Source organism: Equus caballus, chromosome 10 (assembly GCF_041296265.1).
Source record: "Equus caballus isolate H_3958 breed thoroughbred chromosome 10, TB-T2T, whole genome shotgun sequence".
NCBI lineage: Eukaryota > Metazoa > Chordata > Mammalia > Perissodactyla > Equidae > Equus > Equus caballus.
The window spans coordinates 12089291-12116917 of NC_091693.1; the positions used below are offsets into that span (position 1 = coordinate 12089291).

Consider the following 27627-nt stretch of genomic DNA (forward strand, 5'->3'; position numbering starts at 1 on the left):
TGCCGCCTGTCGGCAGCCGGCAGCCCAATGGGGCGATGCCCTGACTCCCTGCGGGGCCGGAGCCCCAGCGGCACCTCTGCCCGGAATGGGGCTAAGGCTGGCCGGCGATGGACGTCTCTTTTCCTTTGGTTTTTGAGTTTTGGGTTCCCTTTGTGATTTGGCTGTGATTGTTCAGGCGGCTGAGAGCTGAGCCGCAGCGGGTCTGGCTCCATGTCCAGGGCCGGAGGGCTCGTGCACGCGCCCAGCTCGGAGGGCAGGATGAGGCGCTGTGCCCATGGCCGAGACCCTGCGGAGCCCGTGATCTCAGTGGAGAAGCTTTCTTAAGCCGCGAGGGATTTGCTTTTCTGCCTTCGTTGATTTTCCTTTGGAAACAACTGGTGCTAGTCCCACCCTTTTCCCCTCGCACCCCCGCCCCTCCCCTCGTACTCAGAAGGAACCGCCACATATCTTGTCTTTTTCAGCTCCGGGGACGGGGACGGGGACGCAGTGGCTCTCTCCTTCTTGCACTTTGGAAGGCGACGTCCCAGAGTTGGGCTCTTTCCAGAACAGGTCGTTTCGCTGGCAGCAGAACATGGGTGAAGGTAAGAGAAAAGCATCTGATCTTTGAAGACACTGACGATGTGCCACTGGACCCAGGACCCAGATCCCCACCCACAGGGGCCCTGGAGGCAGTCCCCCAAGGGCTAGGTGCACAGAGCCACCCTCCTGACTTAGGAGGGCCAGAGAAAAGTGTGTCTGCCCCCACGGATCCCAGGCCCAGAGTCTGTCTTTCGGCATCCTTTGGGTGCTTTGCAACGACTCGCTGGTGTCCGTGATGAAGGAGGAAAGCCAAGTCTTCTCCGTTTGGAGAGATCTGTGTTTCTCGCCTGTTGTGCGCTGCGATTGTGTTCTCGCGGCGTGAAGTCTTCAGGCTTGGCCAGTTTTGCAGCCACAGAGACGAAGCGAAGTGGTGTGCTTGTCAGTGGCATGAGTTGGGTCAGCAAGTCTCATGGGCCCTTTCACTTGGGAGCTGATCGTTCCTAAGGGAAGCACAGCCGTCAGGCATCCCCTGGCATCTGGAGATTTGTTGCTGGATTAGTGGCGGTGCTTCCCCGAGGGCGCTCATGTGCCAGCCATGGGCCAAGGTGCTCCATCTCCCACGCAAGAGACTGTCTCAGAGAGCGGTGGCCAAGGACGTTGCCTGGGTCCTCGTGGGCACAGGCTTCTCATGACACGGCTTCAGTGACTTGGACGTGGTCCCAGGGCAGCGGGGCTGCATTTCCGATGGGGACGTGAGAGCGCTCCCCAGAGATGGAGCGCAAGCAGACGCCATTCCACAGCACCGAAGGAACTGGGGAGGGACGATGATGGGTTTTCTTCTGGCGACGCGGACACTTTCCTTTGTATTTTCTGGAGAGAAGACTCCCTTTCTCCTTTGGCTTGTGCCGTTCCGCACCCATCCCCAGTGAGTAGACTCTCCTTCTGTAAGTCCCAATAAAACACGGATTTGTTTTCTCCCTGTCTGCTTCCACCTGAAGGATTCCTAAAGCCTTGTTGAGTCTTCCTATCTTGAGGGCAATGGAGTTCTTTGCCTAGGATCAGGAAGACTCTGTCCTCCCCGTTCACAGGATCGGATGGGCAAGGCTGGGGCTAGAAGCAGGGGATCCAACGTCCCAGTGTCCCAGTCGTGCCTCCCGCCCACCCCACGGGTTGAGAGAGGAGCAGATCCTGGGAAGGAGCGAAGTTTGCCTGGATGGGCCTTGTGCGGCTCTGGGGAAGAGAGGATGTCACTCAAAGTTCCCGAGGCTGCGGGGGAGTCCTGACGTCTAAGCTTCCTCGGATGAGGAGGGTATTTCAATTCCCGTCCAGAGGTTCCTCAGGCAAGCTGCGGGAGAGGCCTGCGTGGGGTGAAGCGGCGAGGGTTAGATGGGGAGAGGATGTGGCGGGGGACCCGGAGAGCGGACACGCGGACACGGGGAGGGACCGGAGGGTGTGGGGAGAGCTGAGAGGTCGAGGTGGAGGTGACCCTGGGGTGGGCTTCAAGGGAGGAAGGGAGGGCAGTGTGCGTCTGGGGGGAGACTGGCGGTGGCGGGGGCGGGCTTCCCAGCCCAGGAGGGTTGTGAGAGCCCAGCCGGGGCGAAGGGTGGTGAGTGAAGCTGGCGAGCGGGTAGGGCTGGAAAGAGGGTCGAGGGAAGGCGGAGCGAGGCCCAGGCTTTTGCAGAGTCCCGCTGCCCCTGCCGGGGCTGAGCCCCAAGCGGTTGGCTCCCAGGGCATGGTGTGGGTCCGATCACTTCAGCATAGTCCCCCTGGCCGAGCTGGAGACAAAGCCACACATAGTCCTGGCCTCCTCGGCCCAGGCCTCCTCCGGCCCCGCCAGCACATTCCCAAGTGGGATGCTCCAAGGCTCTGGGCCCACGTGAAGGAGAAGGAGGCCCCTGGGAGGAGCTGAGCGGTTGCACGTGGGCAGGGAGGTGAGGAGGGCACAGGGTGCGCGGCAGGGAATGCAGGGCCGGCTTGAGCCCAAAGGGTGCCGGAGGAGACACGCAGAGGAGGGCTGAGGGTCGAGGCCCGTGCCCTGGATGCCTGGTGGTCCGCTCCCGGGTGTGGGGGGCCTGTCAGGCTTGACAGCGTTTGGCCCCCACTTTTCTTTCCTTCCCTTCCCTAGAACAGAGCCTCCATGCAAGCCTGTGCCGTGGCAAGCGTCCAGCCGCAGCCCGTGGAGTCCGCATTCTTTCCACTAGAGGGCGGTCAGCTGTGAAAGCACCTGGGATCCCGAGAGGGGGCCTGAGAGGCAGGGGTGGAGATGTGGCCCGAGGGACGGAGAGTCTCCTGGCCTCCGGGAGCCTTGAGCATACTGCTCTTCCAGCTGCCTGAGCAGGTGCCCACAGGGTTTCGGAGACCTCCTGACAGCAGGTGTGGGCCCAAGGGAGCCAAAGGATCTCCTGAGGAGAGTCTCGTTGGAGAAGACACTGGGTAGGCTTGGCACTGTTGCCGCAGAGCTGGCCATCAACCTCCTGGGTTTGGGCCCAGGAGGGAGGTTCCAGGAGAAGCCCCTCGGAGGCTGCCCCTTGCCAGATGAGCCCCCAGGAGCCCCCGAGTTCCACACACGGGGTGAGTGGGTTGGCGAGCCGGCGCTCTCCGGCCCCGCGCGCGCGCAGGTCGCCCTTTCCTGATCCAGGGCCTTCTGCTCACTCCCGCAGCTTCCTCACGACTACCGGCCCCCACCTCCCCCAAAGTGGGTTTCTCCGGAGGGATTCTCTGAAGCCGATTTCTTCTCGCCCCTCCTCTGTCCCACCATTGAGGCTGCTGACTCGGGCCTGGTCCTGTTTTGGATGGCTCCCCTGCAAGCGGGAAATGCGGCTACCCACCCTCTGCCCCGTCGTGGGCCCAGCAGCCACCGACCGAGCCTTTGCCCTGTGCAGACGGGAGGTTCTCACGGTCCTCTTGGGACCCTTCGCGTCAGCATTTCAGCCTTGGGAGCGCCCCACCCCCATCTGAGGGGACCCGGTCCAGGCTGCCGACCCTCGGCACCTCTGTCCCCGTTGCAGATCTCTCGCCCCATCAGCAGGGTGTTGTGCACCTTGAGAAGCCCCCCCAGTGCTCGTGGTGCCGGCCACCGAGCTTGAGCTCTGCTCTGAGGGCCACCAACCCAGAACCTCGCAGGAAGGTCTCCACTCCTTTGGAAAAGACTGCGTTTATTTTCACAGTCGACCCAAGGCCGACGACGTGATGGGGCCGGCGGGCCGGCAGGCAGGCGGGCTCATGTTCAGCACCCCTCCCCTCAGCTGCAACGTCAACAGAAACTGTCAGGCTCCTGGCCTATGGGCTCGGGCCGGCATGCTCCGCCCCATCCCCAGGCCCCTCCCCGCTCGGTTTCGGGCCGACTCACACAGCACAGCGACTTGGGGGCAAGGCCCAGCAGGAAATTTAAATCGTTCCTGTGTACGATTTACTGCTAGGAGCACGACTTCTGCAGATTTGAGGGAGCAGACTTCCTTCAGTCCCACGTGATCACATCTTGCTTGAGCTTGAGCTTCTTTTGCACTTTCCTGAAGTCCTCAGTCTCTGCATTAGAGTTCTGCACTTTCTCAACCAGTTCAACTTTCTCATCTGAAAGTTGGTCAGGAGCCTGTCTGCTAGAGTCAGTTTCAAAGTCCTTTCCGTGACCCTCTCTGAAGATGAAAGAGACTTGCAGAAACAGAGTCAAACCAAACTGTCTGTAAATGACAAGGATTTCAAAATGGCAATGGACAAAGAAATTTGGTTATTTTTATGACCTAGAACACATCCAGATAACAATTAGAGTGATGAGTGCTAACCAGGATAAATCAGCATTTTAGGAATGCTATCTGATTTTTAAAACCCTTATAGAAACATTTACCCACAGCATAGCCTAGATCCCTAGGAAACCATGCTTAGCTATGCATGGAAACACGGTGACCATGAAAGTTTTTCAGGCAAGTGTAGAAAATCAAACGGGTGAGTGAAACATCTTAGCCACTTGGTGTGATTCAATTCGTGATCAAAACAATACTGGAAATTTATTTTGATAAGGCATCAAAATCTTTCCTAATCTCTTTCCCCAGAAAAGAAGAAAACTTTAAGCAAATGATCCTTTTAAGAGAGGGCAAAAACCAAAATCTAATTTGGCAACAGCTTCCCTTCGATATGAAAGTTCACTGACTTCGTTCAGTTCGTTTCCATAGTAGCCAATTTGATCATGCACAAAACTCTTTTCTTTGAGTTTTTTCCCCTCATACATTCTAGAACCTTCTTTTTACATTAAGAATTTGTCCTAGGGCTGCTTTCCTTTTTTAGGACCCATTTATCTTTCTTACCAAAACCAACAAAGACATTTCCATTCTTTAAATTTTCTTGCCTGAGAACATTCATCCTGCTTTCCTTAGCGCACAAAGATGTCTTCCTTCTCAATTTTGAGTAGCTTTAATCACATCTCTTCCTTAGAAGTCTCAGCCTTTACAGACCTTGTTTTCAGTAGAATCTAAGAAGGAAGCAATTATAAACTGTCCTTTCCATTAGCATTCTGTGGCTTTACAAATTTATAAATATATTTATAATTTCCAGAATCATACTACTTCCTAGGACACTCTTATGATAAAAACGTAAGGCATCTTTACTAATAGACCCAAAGATCTTTTGGTTTCTCTGTCAAAATAAGCCTGAAGTAGATAAACCTCTGTCTAATAACTACTGTCTAATATTTTATCTTATTTGGAAATGATCTAGAGACTCCATAAATTTCTATCATTCAACTGAACTTAATAAAACTTGAAGGTGTCAAGTAACCAAAGGTTGTGAAGTTCGGTCCATACACCAGAACACCTAATTGTTGTTCAAAAGTTCACCCAGCCCTTTCCTCTTACTGATATCTATTTCGTTGACTTGTTTGCAATAATTGAGGGCTTCTGCCAGGAGCTCGATTGAGCCCACGGCAGCCCTGGAAAGCCGGTTTCCACTGTGTGGTTCCAGGACCTTGAGAAGAGACATTGGTGTGGTGCTGGGCAAAGATGGTGTGGTGCCCGGCGTCAGCTGGGCAAAGATGGTGTGGTGCCCGGCGTCAGGAGCCACAGGGAAGCGCTCCGAGTAGCCTTCCATGCGGGCGAACATGGAAATGCGCCCTTGAAAACCTTGAGAGCCGAAACCCTTGCTTCTCTCCAAGCTGCTGCTTCTAGCGGGGAAGCCAGTGTCTTCGTGAGTTTGAGCCGCGGGCCCAGAGCGCTAGGGTGTGTGCTGAAAGCCAAGCCAAGAAGCTGAGGTTTGGAGAGTTGAGAGAGGAGCCAGGACGTGAGTGAAGCAGGAAGTTGCCCCTAGCCAGGGAGGGGGGGAAGTGGCTGTGTGAGAGGGGCCCCAGGGTGGCTGGCAGGCGGCGGGCTGGCAGAGGCCGGCAGTGCCAAGGCTTGGCTGGAGTGGAGATGCAGCTGGGGCTGGCGTCGAGGGCCCTGAGAAGCCGGTGTGTCGGCCCGGAGGGCAGTGTGTGCGGAGGCGGGGCCTGGGCAAAGCCCAGGCGGCAGAGCTTCCCAGGGCTGGTGAGTGGAGTGCGGGCTGGAGGTGGGGTTGGGGAGATGGGGGCCGGAGCCCAGGGCCGCGCGTGCCGCTCTTTCGCTCGGAGACGGTGCTGGGCAAATCTTGCCGCCTGTCGGCAGCCGGCAGCCCAATGGGGCGATGCCCTGACTCCCTGCGGGGCCGGAGCCTCAGTGGCATCTCTGCCCGGAATGGGGCTAAGGCTGGCCGGCGATGGATGTCTCTTTTCTTTTGGTTTTTGAGTTTTGGGTTCCCTTTGTGATTTGGCTGTGATTGTTCACGGGGCTGAGAGCTGAGCCGCGGATGGTCTGGCTCCATGTCCAGGGCCGGAGGGCTCGTGCACGCGCCCAGCTCGGAGGGCAGGATGAGGCGCTGTGCCCACGGCCGAGACCCTGCGGAGCCCGTGATCTCAGTGGAGAAGCCTTCTTAAGCCGCGATCGATTTGCTTTTCTGCCTTCATTGATTATCATTTGGAAACAAGTGGTGCCGCTGTAATGGAAGAACTGGGGACAGACCCTTCCAGCCACTGGCTGAATCGAGGCCAGGAAAGCGATCATTCTCTCCCAGAGAGGGAGACATCTTGCCTGCTGGCTTGCTCCCGATTCAGGGGACCACCATGACAAGTGATGCTTTCGGGGCTGCCTTCTTCGTTGGCAGAACCCAGGGCACATTGGCGGTGCAAAGTTCGAGCGAGAGTCAGGTGGTGCACCACCAGAGCCATGCGGCCCAGAGCCAACATCAGAATCATCTTCAGCAGAAACGTAGCCATCTGTTCGAACAACCATATCGACCACATGTCGATCAATGCCTCTGTGAGATACGTTTTCCCCTTCTGCACGAGGAAGGTAGCCACAAGGTCCACCATGAATTCGGTGGCTCTGTGTTTTAGGAAGGCAATCATGGCGTTGTCGGAGAGCACAGTGAGTGTGGCGGTTTGCTTCAGTCCCGGCGAGGACGCTGGAGGCTCTGAGAGTGGGGCTTTTCTTGAGGTCCCAGGTGGGCGTGGGCTCGGTGGGTGGGCTTGTGCTCAGCACCCCTCCCCTCAGCTGCAACATCAACAGAAGCTGTCAGGCTTCTGGCCTCTGTGCTCTGGCCGGCAGGTTCCCCCACACCTGCCCCCTCCCTGCTCGGTTTCTGGCTGACTCACACAGCAGAGCATCTTGTGGGCAAGGCCAAGTAGGAAATTGAAGCCGCTCGTATATTCGATTTATGGCTAGGAGCCCGACTTCTCCAGATTTGAGAGAGCAGAGTGCCTTCAGTCCCACGTGATCACATCTTGCCGGAGCTTGAGCTTCTTTTGCGGTTTCCTGAAGTCTTCAGTCTCTGCATTAGAGTTCTGCACTTTCTCAACCAGCTCAACTTTATGATCTGAAAGTTGGTCAGAAGCCTGTCTTCTAGAGTCAATTTCAAAGTCCTTTCTGTGACCCTCTCTGAAGACGAAAGAGACTTGCAGAAACAGAGTCAAACCAAACAGTCTGTAAATGACAAAGGATTTCAAAATGGCAATGGACAAAGAAATTTGGTTATTTTTGTGACCCAGAACACTTTGAGATAACAATTAGAGTGATGAGTGCTAACCAGGATAAATCAGCATTTTAGGAATGTTATCTAATTTTTAAAACCCTTCTAGAAACATTTACCCACAGCATAGCCTAGATCCCTAGGAAACCATGCTTAGCTATGCATTGAAACACGGTGACCATGAAAGTTTTTCAGGCAAGTGCAGAAAATCAAACGGGTGTGTGAAACATCTTAGCCACTTGGTGTGATTCAAGACCTCATCAAAACAATACTGGAAATTTATTTTGATAAGACATCAAAATCTTTCCTAATCTCTTTCCCCAGAAAAGAAGAAAAGTTTAAGAAAATGATCCTTTTAAGAGAGGGCAAAAACCAAAATCTAATTTAGCAACAGCTTCCCTTTGATAGGAAAGCTCATTGACTCGGTTCAACTACTTTTCAACATCAGCCATTTGGATCATGCACAAAACTGTTTTCTTTGAGTTTCTTCCCCCATCACTCTAGAAGCTTCTTTTGACATGAAAAATTTGTCCTAGGGCTTCTTTCCTTTTTTAGGACCCATTTATCTTTCTTACCAAAACCAAGAAAAATATTTCCATTCCTTAAGTCTGCTCGACTGAAAGCATACACCTTACTTTCCTTAGAGCACAAAGATGTCTTGCTTCTTGATTTTGAGTAGCTTTAATCTCATCTCTTCCTTCGAAGTCTCAGCCTTTACAGACCTTGTTTTCAGTAAAAACCAAGAAGGAAGCAATTATAAACGGTCCCTTCCACTGCCATTCTGTGGCTTTGCAAATTTATAAATATATTTATAATTTCCAGAAACATACTGCTTCATGGTACAATCTTCAGATAAAAATGCAAGACATGTTTCCCAACAGACCCAAACCTCTTTTGGTTTCTGTGTCCAAATAAGCCCAAAGTAGCTAAACCTCTATCTAAGAATTACTGTCTAATATATTATCTTATTTGGAAATGATCTAGAGATTCAATAAATTTCTATCATTTGACTGAATTTAACAAAACTCGAAGGTTTCAAGGAACCAAAGGTTTCGAAGTTCAGTACATACACCAGAACAGCTAATTGTTGTTCAAAAGTTCACCCAACATTTCCATCTTACTGATATGTATTTAGTTTACTTGTTTGCAATAATTGAGGGCCTCTGTCAGGAGCTCGACTGAGCCCACGGCAGCCATGGAAGGCCGGTTTCCACTGTCTGGTTCCTGGACTTTGAGAAGAGACGTTGGTGTGGTGCTGGGCAAAGAGGGTGTGGTGCCCGGCGATAGGAGCCACAGGGAAGCGCTCTGAGTAGCCTTCCGTGTGGGCGAACGTGGAAATGCGCTCCTGAAAACCTTCAGAACCGACACCCTTGATTCTCTCTAAGCTGCTGCTTCTAGACGGGAAGGCAGTGTCTTCGTGAGTTTGAGCCGCGGGCCCAGGGCACTAGGTGTGTGCTGAAAGCCAAGCCAAGAAGCTGAGGTTTGCAGAGTTGAGAGAGGAGCGACGAAGTGAGTGAAGACAGGAAGTTGCCCCGAGCCCGGGGATTGGGGGAAGTGGCTGTGCGAGAGGGGCCCCAGGGTGGCTGGCAGGCGGCGGGCCGGCAGAGGCCGGTAGTGCCAAGGCTTGGGCTGGAGTGGAGATGCAGCTGGGGCTGGGGTCGAGGGCCCTGAGAAGCCGGTGTGTCGGGCCCGGAGGGCAGTGTGTGCGGAGGCGGGGCCTGAGCACAGCCCAGGCTGCAGAGCTTCCCAGGGCTGGTGAGTGGAGTGCGGGCTGGAGGTGGGGTTGGGGAGATGGGGGCCGGAGCCCAGGGCCGCGCCGTGCCGCTCTTTCGCTCGGAGACGGTGCTCGGCAAATCTTGCCGCCTGTCGGCAGCCGGCAGCCCAATGGGGCGATGCCCTGACTCCCTGCGGGGCCGGAGCCCCAGCGGCACCTCTGCCCGGAATGGGGCTAAGGCTGGCCGGCGATGGACGTCTCTTTTCCTTTGGTTTTTGAGTTTTGGGTTCCCTTTGTGATTTGGCTGTGATTGTTCAGGCGGCTGAGAGCTGAGCCGCAGCGGGTCTGGCTCCATGTCCAGGGCCGGAGGGCTCGTGCACGCGCCCAGCTCGGAGGGCAGGATGAGGCGCTGTGCCCATGGCCGAGACCCTGCGGAGCCCGTGATCTCAGTGGAGAAGCTTTCTTAAGCCGCGAGGGATTTGCTTTTCTGCCTTCGTTGATTTTCCTTTGGAAACAACTGGTGCTAGTCCCACCCTTTTCCCCTCGCACCCCCGCCCCTCCCCTCGTACTCAGAAGGAACCGCCACATATCTTGTCTTTTTCAGCTCCGGGGACGGGGACGGGGACGCAATGGCTCTCTCCTTCTTGCACTTTGGAAGGCGACGTCCCAGAGTTGGGCTCTTTCCAGAACAGGTCGTTTCGCTGGCAGCAGAACATGGGTGAAGGTAAGAGAAAAGCATCTGATCTTTGAAGACACTGACGATGTGCCACTGGACCCAGGACCCAGATCCCCACCCACAGGGGCCCTGGAGGCAGTCCCCCAAGGGCTAGGTGCACAGAGCCACCCTCCTGACTTAGGAGGGCCAGAGAAAAGTGTGTCTGCCCCCACGGATCCCAGGCCCAGAGTCTGTCTTTCGGCATCCTTTGGGTGCTTTGCAACGACTCGCTGGTGTCCGTGATGAAGGAGGAAAGCCAAGTCTTCTCCGTTTGGAGAGATCTGTGTTTCTCGCCTGTTGTGCGCTGCGATTGTGTTCTCGCGGCGTGAAGTCTTCAGGCTTGGCCAGTTTTGCAGCCACAGAGACGAAGCGAAGTGGTGTGCTTGTCAGTGGCATGAGTTGGGTCAGCAAGTCTCATGGGCCCTTTCACTTGGGAGCTGATCGTTCCTAAGGGAAGCACAGCCGTCAGGCATCCCCTGGCATCTGGAGATTTGTTGCTGGATTAGTGGCGGTGCTTCCCCGAGGGCGCTCATGTGCCAGCCATGGGCCAAGGTGCTCCATCTCCCACGCAAGAGACTGTCTCAGAGAGCGGTGGCCAAGGACGTTGCCTGGGTCCTCGTGGGCACAGGCTTCTCATGACACGGCTTCAGTGACTTGGACGTGGTCCCAGGGCAGCGGGGCTGCATTTCCGATGGGGACGTGAGAGCGCTCCCCAGAGATGGAGCGCAAGCAGACGCCATTCCACAGCACCGAAGGAACTGGGGAGGGACGATGATGGGTTTTCTTCTGGCGACGCGGACACTTTCCTTTGTATTTTCTGGAGAGAAGACTCCCTTTCTCCTTTGGCTTGTGCCGTTCCGCACCCATCCCCAGTGAGTAGACTCTCCTTCTGTAAGTCCCAATAAAACACGGATTTGTTTTCTCCCTGTCTGCTTCCACCTGAAGGATTCCTAAAGCCTTGTTGAGTCTTCCTATCTTGAGGGCAATGGAGTTCTTTGCCTAGGATCAGGAAGACTCTGTCCTCCCCGTTCACAGGATCGGATGGGCAAGGCTGGGGCTAGAAGCAGGGGATCCAACGTCCCAGTGTCCCAGTCGTGCCTCCCGCCCACCCCACGGGTTGAGAGAGGAGCAGATCCTGGGAAGGAGCGAAGTTTGCCTGGATGGGCCTTGTGCGGCTCTGGGGAAGAGAGGATGTCACTCAAAGTTCCCGAGGCTGCGGGGGAGTCCTGACGTCTAAGCTTCCTCGGATGAGGAGGGTATTTCGATTCCCGTCCAGAGGTTCCTCAGGCAAGCTGCGGGAGAGGCCTGCGTGTGGTGAAGCGGCGAGGGTTAGATGGGGAGAGGATGTGGCGGGGGACCCGGAGAGCGGACACGCGGACACGGGGAGGGACCGGAGGGTGTGGGGAGAGCTGAGAGGTCGAGGTGGAGGTGACCCTGGGGTGGGCTTCAAGGGAGGAAGGGAGGGCAGTGTGCGTCTGGGGGGAGACTGGCGGTGGCGGGGGCGGGCTTCCCAGCCCAGGAGGGTTGTGAGAGCCCAGCCGGGGCGAAGGGTGGTGAGTGAAGCTGGCGAGCGGGTAGGGCTGGAAAGAGGGTCGAGGGAAGGCGGAGCGAGGCCCAGGCTTTTGCAGAGTCCCGCTGCCCCTGCCGGGGCTGAGCCCCAAGCGGTTGGCTCCCAGGGCATGGTGTGGGTCCGATCACTTCAGCATAGTCCCCCTGGCCGAGCTGGAGACAAAGCCACACATAGTCCTGGCCTCCTCGGCCCAGGCCTCCTCCGGCCCCGCCAGCACATTCCCAAGTGGGATGCTCCAAGGCTCTGGGCCCACGTGAAGGAGAAGGAGGCCCCTGGGAGGAGCTGAGCGGTTGCACGTGGGCAGGGAGGTGAGGAGGGCACAGGGTGCGCGGCAGGGAATGCAGGGCCGGCTTGAGCCCAAAGGGTGCCGGAGGAGACACGCAGAGGAGGGCTGAGGGTCGAGGCCCGTGCCCTGGATGCCTGGTGGTCCGCTCCCGGGTGTGGGGGGCCTGTCAGGCTTGACAGCGTTTGGCCCCCACTTTTCTTTCCTTCCCTTCCCTAGAACAGAGCCTCCATGCAAGCCTGTGCCGTGGCAAGCGTCCAGCCGCAGCCCGTGGAGTCCGCATTCTTTCCACTAGAGGGCGGTCAGCTGTGAAAGCACCTGGGATCCCGAGAGGGGGCCTGAGAGGCAGGGGTGGAGATGTGGCCCGAGGGACGGAGAGTCTCCTGGCCTCCGGGAGCCTTGAGCATACTGCTCTTCCAGCTGCCTGAGCAGGTGCCCACAGGGTTTCGGAGACCTCCTGACAGCAGGTGTGGGCCCAAGGGAGCCAAAGGATCTCCTGAGGAGAGTCTCGTTGGAGAAGACACTGGGTAGGCTTGGCACTGTTGCCGCAGAGCTGGCCATCAACCTCCTGGGTTTGGGCCCAGGAGGGAGGTTCCAGGAGAAGCCCCTCGGAGGCTGCCCCTTGCCAGATGAGCCCCCAGGAGCCCCCGAGTTCCACACACGGGGTGAGTGGGTTGGCGAGCCGGCGCTCTCCGGCCCCGCGCGCGCGCAGGTCGCCCTTTCCTGATCCAGGGCCTTCTGCTCACTCCCGCAGCTTCCTCACGACTACCGGCCCCCACCTCCCCCAAAGTGGGTTTCTCCGGAGGGATTCTCTGAAGCCGATTTCTTCTCGCCCCTCCTCTGTCCCACCATTGAGGCTGCTGACTCGGGCCTGGTCCTGTTTTGGATGGCTCCCCTGCAAGCGGGAAATGCGGCTACCCACCCTCTGCCCCGTCGTGGGCCCAGCAGCCACCGACCGAGCCTTTGCCCTGTGCAGACGGGAGGTTCTCACGGTCCTCTTGGGACCCTTCGCGTCAGCATTTCAGCCTTGGGAGCGCCCCACCCCCATCTGAGGGGACCCGGTCCAGGCTGCCGACCCTCGGCACCTCTGTCCCCGTTGCAGATCTCTCGCCCCATCAGCAGGGTGTTGTGCACCTTGAGAAGCCCCCCCAGTGCTCGTGGTGCCGGCCACCGAGCTTGAGCTCTGCTCTGAGGGCCACCAACCCAGAACCTCGCAGGAAGGTCTCCACTCCTTTGGAAAAGACTGCGTTTATTTTCACAGTCGACCCAAGGCCGACGACGTGATGGGGCCGGCGGGCCGGCAGGCAGGCGGGCTCATGTTCAGCACCCCTCCCCTCAGCTGCAACGTCAACAGAAACTGTCAGGCTCCTGGCCTATGGGCTCGGGCCGGCATGCTCCGCCCCATCCCCAGGCCCCTCCCCGCTCGGTTTCGGGCCGACTCACACAGCACAGCGACTTGGGGGCAAGGCCCAGCAGGAAATTTAAATCGTTCCTGTGTACGATTTACTGCTAGGAGCACGACTTCTGCAGATTTGAGGGAGCAGACTTCCTTCAGTCCCACGTGATCACATCTTGCTTGAGCTTGAGCTTCTTTTGCACTTTCCTGAAGTCCTCAGTCTCTGCATTAGAGTTCTGCACTTTCTCAACCAGTTCAACTTTCTCATCTGAAAGTTGGTCAGGAGCCTGTCTGCTAGAGTCAGTTTCAAAGTCCTTTCCGTGACCCTCTCTGAAGATGAAAGAGACTTGCAGAAACAGAGTCAAACCAAACTGTCTGTAAATGACAAGGATTTCAAAATGGCAATGGACAAAGAAATTTGGTTATTTTTATGACCTAGAACACATCCAGATAACAATTAGAGTGATGAGTGCTAACCAGGATAAATCAGCATTTTAGGAATGCTATCTGATTTTTAAAACCCTTATAGAAACATTTACCCACAGCATAGCCTAGATCCCTAGGAAACCATGCTTAGCTATGCATGGAAACACGGTGACCATGAAAGTTTTTCAGGCAAGTGTAGAAAATCAAACGGGTGAGTGAAACATCTTAGCCACTTGGTGTGATTCAATTCGTGATCAAAACAATACTGGAAATTTATTTTGATAAGGCATCAAAATCTTTCCTAATCTCTTTCCCCAGAAAAGAAGAAAACTTTAAGCAAATGATCCTTTTAAGAGAGGGCAAAAACCAAAATCTAATTTGGCAACAGCTTCCCTTCGATATGAAAGTTCACTGACTTCGTTCAGTTCGTTTCCATAGTAGCCAATTTGATCATGCACAAAACTCTTTTCTTTGAGTTTTTTCCCCTCATACATTCTAGAACCTTCTTTTTACATTAAGAATTTGTCCTAGGGCTGCTTTCCTTTTTTAGGACCCATTTATCTTTCTTACCAAAACCAACAAAGACATTTCCATTCTTTAAATTTTCTTGCCTGAGAACATTCATCCTGCTTTCCTTAGCGCACAAAGATGTCTTCCTTCTCAATTTTGAGTAGCTTTAATCACATCTCTTCCTTAGAAGTCTCAGCCTTTACAGACCTTGTTTTCAGTAGAATCTAAGAAGGAAGCAATTATAAACTGTCCTTTCCATTAGCATTCTGTGGCTTTACAAATTTATAAATATATTTATAATTTCCAGAATCATACTACTTCCTAGGACACTCTTATGATAAAAACGTAAGGCATCTTTACTAATAGACCCAAAGATCTTTTGGTTTCTCTGTCAAAATAAGCCTGAAGTAGATAAACCTCTGTCTAATAACTACTGTCTAATATTTTATCTTATTTGGAAATGATCTAGAGACTCCATAAATTTCTATCATTCAACTGAACTTAATAAAACTTGAAGGTGTCAAGTAACCAAAGGTTGTGAAGTTCGGTCCATACACCAGAACACCTAATTGTTGTTCAAAAGTTCACCCAGCCCTTTCCTCTTACTGATATCTATTTCGTTGACTTGTTTGCAATAATTGAGGGCTTCTGCCAGGAGCTCGATTGAGCCCACGGCAGCCCTGGAAAGCCGGTTTCCACTGTGTGGTTCCAGGACCTTGAGAAGAGACATTGGTGTGGTGCTGGGCAAAGATGGTGTGGTGCCCGGCGTCAGCTGGGCAAAGATGGTGTGGTGCCCGGCGTCAGGAGCCACAGGGAAGCGCTCCGAGTAGCCTTCCATGCGGGCGAACATGGAAATGCGCCCTTGAAAACCTTGAGAGCCGAAACCCTTGCTTCTCTCCAAGCTGCTGCTTCTAGCGGGGAAGCCAGTGTCTTCGTGAGTTTGAGCCGCGGGCCCAGAGCGCTAGGGTGTGTGCTGAAAGCCAAGCCAAGAAGCTGAGGTTTGGAGAGTTGAGAGAGGAGCCAGGACGTGAGTGAAGCAGGAAGTTGCCCCTAGCCAGGGAGGGGGGGAAGTGGCTGTGTGAGAGGGGCCCCAGGGTGGCTGGCAGGCGGCGGGCTGGCAGAGGCCGGCAGTGCCAAGGCTTGGCTGGAGTGGAGATGCAGCTGGGGCTGGCGTCGAGGGCCCTGAGAAGCCGGTGTGTCGGGCCCGGAGGGCAGTGTGTGCGGAGGCGGGGCCTGGGCAAAGCCCAGGCGGCAGAGCTTCCCAGGGCTGGTGAGTGGAGTGCGGGCTGGAGGTGGGGTTGGGGAGATGGGGGCCGGAGCCCAGGGCCGCGCGTGCCGCTCTTTCGCTCGGAGACGGTGCTGGGCAAATCTTGCCGCCTGTCGGCAGCCGGCAGCCCAATGGGGCGATGCCCTGACTCCCTGCGGGGCCGGAGCCTCAGTGGCATCTCTGCCCGGAATGGGGCTAAGGCTGGCCGGCGATGGATGTCTCTTTTCTTTTGGTTTTTGAGTTTTGGGTTCCCTTTGTGATTTGGCTGTGATTGTTCACGGGGCTGAGAGCTGAGCCGCGGATGGTCTGGCTCCATGTCCAGGGCCGGAGGGCTCGTGCACGCGCCCAGCTCGGAGGGCAGGATGAGGCGCTGTGCCCACGGCCGAGACCCTGCGGAGCCCGTGATCTCAGTGGAGAAGCCTTCTTAAGCCGCGATCGATTTGCTTTTCTGCCTTCATTGATTATCATTTGGAAACAAGTGGTGCCGCTGTAATGGAAGAACTGGGGACAGACCCTTCCAGCCACTGGCTGAATCGAGGCCAGGAAAGCGATCATTCTCTCCCAGAGAGGGAGACATCTTGCCTGCTGGCTTGCTCCCGATTCAGGGGACCACCATGACAAGTGATGCTTTCGGGGCTGCCTTCTTCGTTGGCAGAACCCAGGGCACATTGGCGGTGCAAAGTTCGAGCGAGAGTCAGGTGGTGCACCACCAGAGCCATGCGGCCCAGAGCCAACATCAGAATCATCTTCAGCAGAAACGTAGCCATCTGTTCGAACAACCATATCGACCACATGTCGATCAATGCCTCTGTGAGATACGTTTTCCCCTTCTGCACGAGGAAGGTAGCCACAAGGTCCACCATGAATTCGGTGGCTCTGTGTTTTAGGAAGGCAATCATGGCGTTGTCGGAGAGCACAGTGAGTGTGGCGGTTTGCTTCAGTCCCGGCGAGGACGCTGGAGGCTCTGAGAGTGGGGCTTTTCTTGAGGTCCCAGGTGGGCGTGGGCTCGGTGGGTGGGCTTGTGCTCAGCACCCCTCCCCTCAGCTGCAACATCAACAGAAGCTGTCAGGCTTCTGGCCTCTGTGCTCTGGCCGGCAGGTTCCCCCACACCTGCCCCCTCCCTGCTCGGTTTCTGGCTGACTCACACAGCAGAGCATCTTGTGGGCAAGGCCAAGTAGGAAATTGAAGCCGCTCGTATATTCGATTTATGGCTAGGAGCCCGACTTCTCCAGATTTGAGAGAGCAGAGTGCCTTCAGTCCCACGTGATCACATCTTGCCGGAGCTTGAGCTTCTTTTGCGGTTTCCTGAAGTCTTCAGTCTCTGCATTAGAGTTCTGCACTTTCTCAACCAGCTCAACTTTATGATCTGAAAGTTGGTCAGAAGCCTGTCTTCTAGAGTCAATTTCAAAGTCCTTTCTGTGACCCTCTCTGAAGACGAAAGAGACTTGCAGAAACAGAGTCAAACCAAACAGTCTGTAAATGACAAAGGATTTCAAAATGGCAATGGACAAAGAAATTTGGTTATTTTTGTGACCCAGAACACTTTGAGATAACAATTAGAGTGATGAGTGCTAACCAGGATAAATCAGCATTTTAGGAATGTTATCTAATTTTTAAAACCCTTCTAGAAACATTTACCCACAGCATAGCCTAGATCCCTAGGAAACCATGCTTAGCTATGCATTGAAACACGGTGACCATGAAAGTTTTTCAGGCAAGTGCAGAAAATCAAACGGGTGTGTGAAACATCTTAGCCACTTGGTGTGATTCAAGACCTCATCAAAACAATACTGGAAATTTATTTTGATAAGACATCAAAATCTTTCCTAATCTCTTTCCCCAGAAAAGAAGAAAAGTTTAAGAAAATGATCCTTTTAAGAGAGGGCAAAAACCAAAATCTAATTTAGCAACAGCTTCCCTTTGATAGGAAAGCTCATTGACTCGGTTCAACTACTTTTCAACATCAGCCATTTGGATCATGCACAAAACTGTTTTCTTTGAGTTTCTTCCCCCATCACTCTAGAAGCTTCTTTTGACATGAAAAATTTGTCCTAGGGCTTCTTTCCTTTTTTAGGACCCATTTATCTTTCTTACCAAAACCAAGAAAAATATTTCCATTCCTTAAGTCTGCTCGACTGAAAGCATACACCTTACTTTCCTTAGAGCACAAAGATGTCTTGCTTCTTGATTTTGAGTAGCTTTAATCTCATCTCTTCCTTCGAAGTCTCAGCCTTTACAGACCTTGTTTTCAGTAAAAACCAAGAAGGAAGCAATTATAAACGGTCCCTTCCACTGCCATTCTGTGGCTTTGCAAATTTATAAATATATTTATAATTTCCAGAAACATACTGCTTCATGGTACAATCTTCAGATAAAAATGCAAGACATGTTTCCCAACAGACCCAAACCTCTTTTGGTTTCTGTGTCCAAATAAGCCCAAAGTAGCTAAACCTCTATCTAAGAATTACTGTCTAATATATTATCTTATTTGGAAATGATCTAGAGATTCAATAAATTTCTATCATTTGACTGAATTTAACAAAACTCGAAGGTTTCAAGGAACCAAAGGTTTCGAAGTTCAGTACATACACCAGAACAGCTAATTGTTGTTCAAAAGTTCACCCAACATTTCCATCTTACTGATATGTATTTAGTTTACTTGTTTGCAATAATTGAGGGCCTCTGTCAGGAGCTCGACTGAGCCCACGGCAGCCATGGAAGGCCGGTTTCCACTGTCTGGTTCCTGGACTTTGAGAAGAGACGTTGGTGTGGTGCTGGGCAAAGAGGGTGTGGTGCCCGGCGATAGGAGCCACAGGGAAGCGCTCTGAGTAGCCTTCCGTGTGGGCGAACGTGGAAATGCGCTCCTGAAAACCTTCAGAACCGACACCCTTGATTCTCTCTAAGCTGCTGCTTCTAGACGGGAAGGCAGTGTCTTCGTGAGTTTGAGCCGCGGGCCCAGGGCACTAGGTGTGTGCTGAAAGCCAAGCCAAGAAGCTGAGGTTTGCAGAGTTGAGAGAGGAGCGACGAAGTGAGTGAAGACAGGAAGTTGCCCCGAGCCCGGGGATTGGGGGAAGTGGCTGTGCGAGAGGGGCCCCAGGGTGGCTGGCAGGCGGCGGGCCGGCAGAGGCCGGTAGTGCCAAGGCTTGGGCTGGAGTGGAGATGCAGCTGGGGCTGGGGTCGAGGGCCCTGAGAAGCCGGTGTGTCGGGCCCGGAGGGCAGTGTGTGCGGAGGCGGGGCCTGAGCACAGCCCAGGCTGCAGAGCTTCCCAGGGCTGGTGAGTGGAGTGCGGGCTGGAGGTGGGGTTGGGGAGATGGGGGCCGGAGCCCAGGGCCGCGCCGTGCCGCTCTTTCGCTCGGAGACGGTGCTCGGCAAATCTTGCCGCCTGTCGGCAGCCGGCAGCCCAATGGGGCGATGCCCTGACTCCCTGCGGGGCCGGAGCCCCAGCGGCACCTCTGCCCGGAATGGGGCTAAGGCTGGCCGGCGATGGACGTCTCTTTTCCTTTGGTTTTTGAGTTTTGGGTTCCCTTTGTGATTTGGCTGTGATTGTTCAGGCGGCTGAGAGCTGAGCCGCAGCGGGTCTGGCTCCATGTCCAGGGCCGGAGGGCTCGTGCACGCGCCCAGCTCGGAGGGCAGGATGAGGCGCTGTGCCCATGGCCGAGACCCTGCGGAGCCCGTGATCTCAGTGGAGAAGCTTTCTTAAGCCGCGAGGGATTTGCTTTTCTGCCTTCGTTGATTTTCCTTTGGAAACAACTGGTGCTAGTCCCACCCTTTTCCCCTCGCACCCCCGCCCCTCCCCTCGTACTCAGAAGGAACCGCCACATATCTTGTCTTTTTCAGCTCCGGGGACGGGGACGGGGACGCAGTGGCTCTCTCCTTCTTGCACTTTGGAAGGCGACGTCCCAGAGTTGGGCTCTTTCCAGAACAGGTCGTTTCGCTGGCAGCAGAACATGGGTGAAGGTAAGAGAAAAGCATCTGATCTTTGAAGACACTGACGATGTGCCACTGGACCCAGGACCCAGATCCCCACCCACAGGGGCCCTGGAGGCAGTCCCCCAAGGGCTAGGTGCACAGAGCCACCCTCCTGACTTAGGAGGGCCAGAGAAAAGTGTGTCTGCCCCCACGGATCCCAGGCCCAGAGTCTGTCTTTCGGCATCCTTTGGGTGCTTTGCAACGACTCGCTGGTGTCCGTGATGAAGGAGGAAAGCCAAGTCTTCTCCGTTTGGAGAGATCTGTGTTTCTCGCCTGTTGTGCGCTGCGATTGTGTTCTCGCGGCGTGAAGTCTTCAGGCTTGGCCAGTTTTGCAGCCACAGAGACGAAGCGAAGTGGTGTGCTTGTCAGTGGCATGAGTTGGGTCAGCAAGTCTCATGGGCCCTTTCACTTGGGAGCTGATCGTTCCTAAGGGAAGCACAGCCGTCAGGCATCCCCTGGCATCTGGAGATTTGTTGCTGGATTAGTGGCGGTGCTTCCCCGAGGGCGCTCATGTGCCAGCCATGGGCCAAGGTGCTCCATCTCCCACGCAAGAGACTGTCTCAGAGAGCGGTGGCCAAGGACGTTGCCTGGGTCCTCGTGGGCACAGGCTTCTCATGACACGGCTTCAGTGACTTGGACGTGGTCCCAGGGCAGCGGGGCTGCATTTCCGATGGGGACGTGAGAGCGCTCCCCAGAGATGGAGCGCAAGCAGACGCCATTCCACAGCACCGAAGGAACTGGGGAGGGACGATGATGGGTTTTCTTCTGGCGACGCGGACACTTTCCTTTGTATTTTCTGGAGAGAAGACTCCCTTTCTCCTTTGGCTTGTGCCGTTCCGCACCCATCCCCAGTGAGTAGACTCTCCTTCTGTAAGTCCCAATAAAACACGGATTTGTTTTCTCCCTGTCTGCTTCCACCTGAAGGATTCCTAAAGCCTTGTTGAGTCTTCCTATCTTGAGGGCAATGGAGTTCTTTGCCTAGGATCAGGAAGACTCTGTCCTCCCCGTTCACAGGATCGGATGGGCAAGGCTGGGGCTAGAAGCAGGGGATCCAACGTCCCAGTGTCCCAGTCGTGCCTCCCGCCCACCCCACGGGTTGAGAGAGGAGCAGATCCTGGGAAGGAGCGAAGTTTGCCTGGATGGGCCTTGTGCGGCTCTGGGGAAGAGAGGATGTCACTCAAAGTTCCCGAGGCTGCGGGGGAGTCCTGACGTCTAAGCTTCCTCGGATGAGGAGGGTATTTCAATTCCCGTCCAGAGGTTCCTCAGGCAAGCTGCGGGAGAGGCCTGCGTGGGGTGAAGCGGCGAGGGTTAGATGGGGAGAGGATGTGGCGGGGGACCCGGAGAGCGGACACGCGGACACGGGGAGGGACCGGAGGGTGTGGGGAGAGCTGAGAGGTCGAGGTGGAGGTGACCCTGGGGTGGGCTTCAAGGGAGGAAGGGAGGACAGTGTGCGTCTGGGGGGAGACTGGCGGTGGCGGGGGCGGGCTTCCCAGCCCAGGAGGGTTGTGAGAGCCCAGCCGGGGCGAAGGGTGGTGAGTGAAGCTGGCGAGCGGGTAGGGCTGGAAAGAGGGTCGAGGGAAGGCGGAGCGAGGCCCAGGCTTTTGCAGAGTCCCGCTGCCCCTGCCGGGGCTGAGCCCCAAGCGGTTGGCTCCCAGGGCATGGTGTGGGTCCGATCACTTCAGCATAGTCCCCCTGGCCGAGCTGGAGACAAAGCCACACATAGTCCTGGCCTCCTCGGCCCAGGCCTCCTCCGGCCCCGCCAGCACATTCCCAAGTGGGATGCTCCAAGGCTCTGGGCCCACGTGAAGGAGAAGGAGGCCCCTGGGAGGAGCTGAGCGGTTGCACGTGGGCAGGGAGGTGAGGAGGGCACAGGGTGCACGGCAGGGAATGCAGGGCCGGCTTGAGCCCAAAGGGTGCCGGAGGAGACACGCAGAGGAGGGCTGAGGGTCGAGGCCCGTGCCCTGGATGCCTGGTGGTCCGCTCCCGGGTGTGGGGGGCCTGTCAGGCTTGACAGCGTTTGGCCCCCACTTTTCTTTCCTTCCCTTCCCTAGAACAGAGCCTCCATGCAAGCCTGTGCCGTGGCAAGCGTCCAGCCGCAGCCCGTGGAGTCCGCATTCTTTCCACTAGAGGGCGGTCAGCTGTGAAAGCACCTGGGATCCCGAGAGGGGGCCTGAGAGGCAGGGGTGGAGATGTGGCCCGAGGGACGGAGAGTCTCCTGGCCTCCGGGAGCCTTGAGCATACTGCTCTTCCAGCTGCCTGAGCAGGTGCCCACAGGGTTTCGGAGACCTCCTGACAGCAGGTGTGGGCCCAAGGGAGCCAAAGGATCTCCTGAGGAGAGTCTCGTTGGAGAAGACACTGGGTAGGCTTGGCACTGTTGCCGCAGAGCTGGCCATCAACCTCCTGGGTTTGGGCCCAGGAGGGAGGTTCCAGGAGAAGCCCCTCGGAGGCTGCCCCTTGCCAGATGAGCCCCCAGGAGCCCCCGAGTTCCACACACGGGGTGAGTGGGTTGGCGAGCCGGCGCTCTCCGGCCCCGCGCGCGCGCAGGTCGCCCTTTCCTGATCCAGGGCCTTCTGCTCACTCCCGCAGCTTCCTCACGACTACCGGCCCCCACCTCCCCCAAAGTGGGTTTCTCCGGAGGGATTCTCTGAAGCCGATTTCTTCTCGCCCCTCCTCTGTCCCACCATTGAGGCTGCTGACTCGGGCCTGGTCCTGTTTTGGATGGCTCCCCTGCAAGCGGGAAATGCGGCTACCCACCCTCTGCCCCGTCGTGGGCCCAGCAGCCACCGACCGAGCCTTTGCCCTGTGCAGACGGGAGGTTCTCACGGTCCTCTTGGGACCCTTCGCGTCAGCATTTCAGCCTTGGGAGCGCCCCACCCCCATCTGAGGGAACCCGGTCCAGGCTGCCGACCCTCGGCACCTCTGTCCCCGTTGCAGATCTCTCGCCCCATCAGCAGGGTGTTGTGCACCTTGAGAAGCCCCCCCAGTGCTCGTGGTGCCGGCCACCGAGCTTGAGCTCTGCTCTGAGGGCCACCAACCCAGAACCTCGCAGGAAGGTCTCCACTCCTTTGGAAAAGACTGCGTTTATTTTCACAGTCGACCCAAGGCCGACGACGTGATGGGGCCGGCGGGCCGGCAGGCAGGCGGGCTCATGTTCAGCACCCCTCCCCTCAGCTGCAACGTCAACAGAAACTGTCAGGCTCCTGGCCTATGGGCTCGGGCCGGCATGCTCCGCCCCATCCCCAGGCCCCTCCCCGCTCGGTTTCGGGCCGACTCACACAGCACAGCGACTTGGGGGCAAGGCCCAGCAGGAAATTTAAATCGTTCCTGTGTACGATTTACTGCTAGGAGCACGACTTCTGCAGATTTGAGGGAGCAGACTTCCTTCAGTCCCACGTGATCACATCTTGCTTGAGCTTGAGCTTCTTTTGCACTTTCCTGAAGTCCTCAGTCTCTGCATTAGAGTTCTGCACTTTCTCAACCAGTTCAACTTTCTCATCTGAAAGTTGGTCAGGAGCCTGTCTGCTAGAGTCAGTTTCAAAGTCCTTTCCGTGACCCTCTCTGAAGATGAAAGAGACTTGCAGAAACAGAGTCAAACCAAACTGTCTGTAAATGACAAGGATTTCAAAATGGCAATGGACAAAGAAATTTGGTTATTTTTATGACCTAGAACACATCCAGATAACAATTAGAGTGATGAGTGCTAACCAGGATAAATCAGCATTTTAGGAATGCTATCTGATTTTTAAAACCCTTATAGAAACATTTACCCACAGCATAGCCTAGATCCCTAGGAAACCATGCTTAGCTATGCATGGAAACACGGTGACCATGAAAGTTTTTCAGGCAAGTGTAGAAAATCAAACGGGTGAGTGAAACATCTTAGCCACTTGGTGTGATTCAATTCGTGATCAAAACAATACTGGAAATTTATTTTGATAAGGCATCAAAATCTTTCCTAATCTCTTTCCCCAGAAAAGAAGAAAACTTTAAGCAAATGATCCTTTTAAGAGAGGGCAAAAACCAAAATCTAATTTGGCAACAGCTTCCCTTCGATATGAAAGTTCACTGACTTCGTTCAGTTCGTTTCCATAGTAGCCAATTTGATCATGCACAAAACTCTTTTCTTTGAGTTTTTTCCCCTCATACATTCTAGAACCTTCTTTTTACATTAAGAATTTGTCCTAGGGCTGCTTTCCTTTTTTAGGACCCATTTATCTTTCTTACCAAAACCAACAAAGACATTTCCATTCTTTAAATTTTCTTGCCTGAGAACATTCATCCTGCTTTCCTTAGCGCACAAAGATGTCTTCCTTCTCAATTTTGAGTAGCTTTAATCACATCTCTTCCTTAGAAGTCTCAGCCTTTACAGACCTTGTTTTCAGTAGAATCTAAGAAGGAAGCAATTATAAACTGTCCTTTCCATTAGCATTCTGTGGCTTTACAAATTTATAAATATATTTATAATTTCCAGAATCATACTACTTCCTAGGACACTCTTATGATAAAAACGTAAGGCATCTTTACTAATAGACCCAAAGATCTTTTGGTTTCTCTGTCAAAATAAGCCTGAAGTAGATAAACCTCTGTCTAATAACTACTGTCTAATATTTTATCTTATTTGGAAATGATCTAGAGACTCCATAAATTTCTATCATTCAACTGAACTTAATAAAACTTGAAGGTGTCAAGTAACCAAAGGTTGTGAAGTTCGGTCCATACACCAGAACACCTAATTGTTGTTCAAAAGTTCACCCAGCCCTTTCCTCTTACTGATATCTATTTCGTTGACTTGTTTGCAATAATTGAGGGCTTCTGCCAGGAGCTCGATTGAGCCCACGGCAGCCCTGGAAAGCCGGTTTCCACTGTGTGGTTCCAGGACCTTGAGAAGAGACATTGGTGTGGTGCTGGGCAAAGATGGTGTGGTGCCCGGCGTCAGCTGGGCAAAGATGGTGTGGTGCCCGGCGTCAGGAGCCACAGGGAAGCGCTCCGAGTAGCCTTCCATGCGGGCGAACATGGAAATGCGCCCTTGAAAACCTTGAGAGCCGAAACCCTTGCTTCTCTCCAAGCTGCTGCTTCTAGCGGGGAAGCCAGTGTCTTCGTGAGTTTGAGCCGCGGGCCCAGAGCGCTAGGGTGTGTGCTGAAAGCCAAGCCAAGAAGCTGAGGTTTGGAGAGTTGAGAGAGGAGCCAGGACGTGAGTGAAGCAGGAAGTTGCCCCTAGCCAGGGAGGGGGGGAAGTGGCTGTGTGAGAGGGGCCCCAGGGTGGCTGGCAGGCGGCGGGCTGGCAGAGGCCGGCAGTGCCAAGGCTTGGCTGGAGTGGAGATGCAGCTGGGGCTGGCGTCGAGGGCCCTGAGAAGCCGGTGTGTCGGCCCGGAGGGCAGTGTGTGCGGAGGCGGGGCCTGGGCAAAGCCCAGGCGGCAGAGCTTCCCAGGGCTGGTGAGTGGAGTGCGGGCTGGAGGTGGGGTTGGGGAGATGGGGGCCGGAGCCCAGGGCCGCGCGTGCCGCTCTTTCGCTCGGAGACGGTGCTGGGCAAATCTTGCCGCCTGTCGGCAGCCGGCAGCCCAATGGGGCGATGCCCTGACTCCCTGCGGGGCCGGAGCCTCAGTGGCATCTCTGCCCGGAATGGGGCTAAGGCTGGCCGGCGATGGATGTCTCTTTTCTTTTGGTTTTTGAGTTTTGGGTTCCCTTTGTGATTTGGCTGTGATTGTTCACGGGGCTGAGAGCTGAGCCGCGGATGGTCTGGCTCCATGTCCAGGGCCGGAGGGCTCGTGCACGCGCCCAGCTCGGAGGGCAGGATGAGGCGCTGTGCCCACGGCCGAGACCCTGCGGAGCCCGTGATCTCAGTGGAGAAGCCTTCTTAAGCCGCGATCGATTTGCTTTTCTGCCTTCATTGATTATCATTTGGAAACAAGTGGTGCCGCTGTAATGGAAGAACTGGGGACAGACCCTTCCAGCCACTGGCTGAATCGAGGCCAGGAAAGCGATCATTCTCTCCCAGAGAGGGAGACATCTTGCCTGCTGGCTTGCTCCCGATTCAGGGGACCACCATGACAAGTGATGCTTTCGGGGCTGCCTTCTTCGTTGGCAGAACCCAGGGCACATTGGCGGTGCAAAGTTCGAGCGAGAGTCAGGTGGTGCACCACCAGAGCCATGCGGCCCAGAGCCAACATCAGAATCATCTTCAGCAGAAACGTAGCCATCTGTTCGAACAACCATATCGACCACATGTCGATCAATGCCTCTGTGAGATACGTTTTCCCCTTCTGCACGAGGAAGGTAGCCACAAGGTCCACCATGAATTCGGTGGCTCTGTGTTTTAGGAAGGCAATCATGGCGTTGTCGGAGAGCACAGTGAGTGTGGCGGTTTGCTTCAGTCCCGGCGAGGACGCTGGAGGCTCTGAGAGTGGGGCTTTTCTTGAGGTCCCAGGTGGGCGTGGGCTCGGTGGGTGGGCTTGTGCTCAGCACCCCTCCCCTCAGCTGCAACATCAACAGAAGCTGTCAGGCTTCTGGCCTCTGTGCTCTGGCCGGCAGGTTCCCCCACACCTGCCCCCTCCCTGCTCGGTTTCTGGCTGACTCACACAGCAGAGCATCTTGTGGGCAAGGCCAAGTAGGAAATTGAAGCCGCTCGTATATTCGATTTATGGCTAGGAGCCCGACTTCTCCAGATTTGAGAGAGCAGAGTGCCTTCAGTCCCACGTGATCACATCTTGCCGGAGCTTGAGCTTCTTTTGCGGTTTCCTGAAGTCTTCAGTCTCTGCATTAGAGTTCTGCACTTTCTCAACCAGCTCAACTTTATGATCTGAAAGTTGGTCAGAAGCCTGTCTTCTAGAGTCAATTTCAAAGTCCTTTCTGTGACCCTCTCTGAAGACGAAAGAGACTTGCAGAAACAGAGTCAAACCAAACAGTCTGTAAATGACAAAGGATTTCAAAATGGCAATGGACAAAGAAATTTGGTTATTTTTGTGACCCAGAACACTTTGAGATAACAATTAGAGTGATGAGTGCTAACCAGGATAAATCAGCATTTTAGGAATGTTATCTAATTTTTAAAACCCTTCTAGAAACATTTACCCACAGCATAGCCTAGATCCCTAGGAAACCATGCTTAGCTATGCATTGAAACACGGTGACCATGAAAGTTTTTCAGGCAAGTGCAGAAAATCAAACGGGTGTGTGAAACATCTTAGCCACTTGGTGTGATTCAAGACCTCATCAAAACAATACTGGAAATTTATTTTGATAAGACATCAAAATCTTTCCTAATCTCTTTCCCCAGAAAAGAAGAAAAGTTTAAGAAAATGATCCTTTTAAGAGAGGGCAAAAACCAAAATCTAATTTAGCAACAGCTTCCCTTTGATAGGAAAGCTCATTGACTCGGTTCAACTACTTTTCAACATCAGCCATTTGGATCATGCACAAAACTGTTTTCTTTGAGTTTCTTCCCCCATCACTCTAGAAGCTTCTTTTGACATGAAAAATTTGTCCTAGGGCTTCTTTCCTTTTTTAGGACCCATTTATCTTTCTTACCAAAACCAAGAAAAATATTTCCATTCCTTAAGTCTGCTCGACTGAAAGCATACACCTTACTTTCCTTAGAGCACAAAGATGTCTTGCTTCTTGATTTTGAGTAGCTTTAATCTCATCTCTTCCTTCGAAGTCTCAGCCTTTACAGACCTTGTTTTCAGTAAAAACCAAGAAGGAAGCAATTATAAACGGTCCCTTCCACTGCCATTCTGTGGCTTTGCAAATTTATAAATATATTTATAATTTCCAGAAACATACTGCTTCATGGTACAATCTTCAGATAAAAATGCAAGACATGTTTCCCAACAGACCCAAACCTCTTTTGGTTTCTGTGTCCAAATAAGCCCAAAGTAGCTAAACCTCTATCTAAGAATTACTGTCTAATATATTATCTTATTTGGAAATGATCTAGAGATTCAATAAATTTCTATCATTTGACTGAATTTAACAAAACTCGAAGGTTTCAAGGAACCAAAGGTTTCGAAGTTCAGTACATACACCAGAACAGCTAATTGTTGTTCAAAAGTTCACCCAACATTTCCATCTTACTGATATGTATTTAGTTTACTTGTTTGCAATAATTGAGGGCCTCTGTCAGGAGCTCGACTGAGCCCACGGCAGCCATGGAAGGCCGGTTTCCACTGTCTGGTTCCTGGACTTTGAGAAGAGACGTTGGTGTGGTGCTGGGCAAAGAGGGTGTGGTGCCCGGCGATA

General features: G+C 54.1%; 1 protein-coding gene across 26 annotated transcripts; it reads left to right on the forward strand.

The window, feature by feature from the left end:
* Positions 1 to 5759: 5759 nt before the first annotated feature.
* LOC111771974 (uncharacterized) lies at positions 5760 to 24084 on the forward strand. Of its 26 annotated transcripts, none has more exons than XR_011421846.1 (5): positions 5827 to 6026; positions 9861 to 10843; positions 11007 to 11258; positions 12044 to 12489; positions 12579 to 14684. XR_011421846.1 is itself a non-coding variant. In XM_070222957.1 (4 exons), the coding sequence occupies exons 1-4, from the start codon at positions 9183 to 9185 to the stop codon at positions 22038 to 22040; spliced, it is 417 nt and encodes a 138-aa protein (XP_070079058.1). In that variant the 5' UTR covers positions 9058 to 9182; the 3' UTR covers positions 22041 to 24084. The 26 variants fall into 26 exon arrangements, 1 of the variants encoding a protein (XP_070079058.1); XR_011421848.1 differs by lacking the exon at positions 5827 to 6026 and adding an exon at positions 9138 to 9297 and having other exon boundaries at positions 9861 to 9980; XR_011421851.1 differs by lacking the exon at positions 5827 to 6026 and adding an exon at positions 9138 to 9297 and having other exon boundaries at positions 9861 to 9980; positions 12044 to 12351.
* The last annotated feature ends 3543 nt before the right edge of the window (positions 24085 to 27627 follow it).

Bases quoted from the DNA above. Each gene is read 5' to 3' on its own strand.
- LOC111771974 (XM_070222957.1), top strand. From the start codon at position 9,183: ATGCAGCTGGGGCTGGGGTCGAGGGCCCTGAGAAGCCGGTGTGTCGGG. The intron at 9,298-9,860 runs GTGAGTGGAGTG...TGTCTTTTTCAG, and splicing joins TGCAGAGCTTCCCAGGGCTG to CTCCGGGGACGGGGACGGGG. The intron at 19,381-21,978 runs GTAAGAGAAAAG...TCACTCCCGCAG, and splicing joins GCAGCAGAACATGGGTGAAG to CTTCCTCACGACTACCGGCC.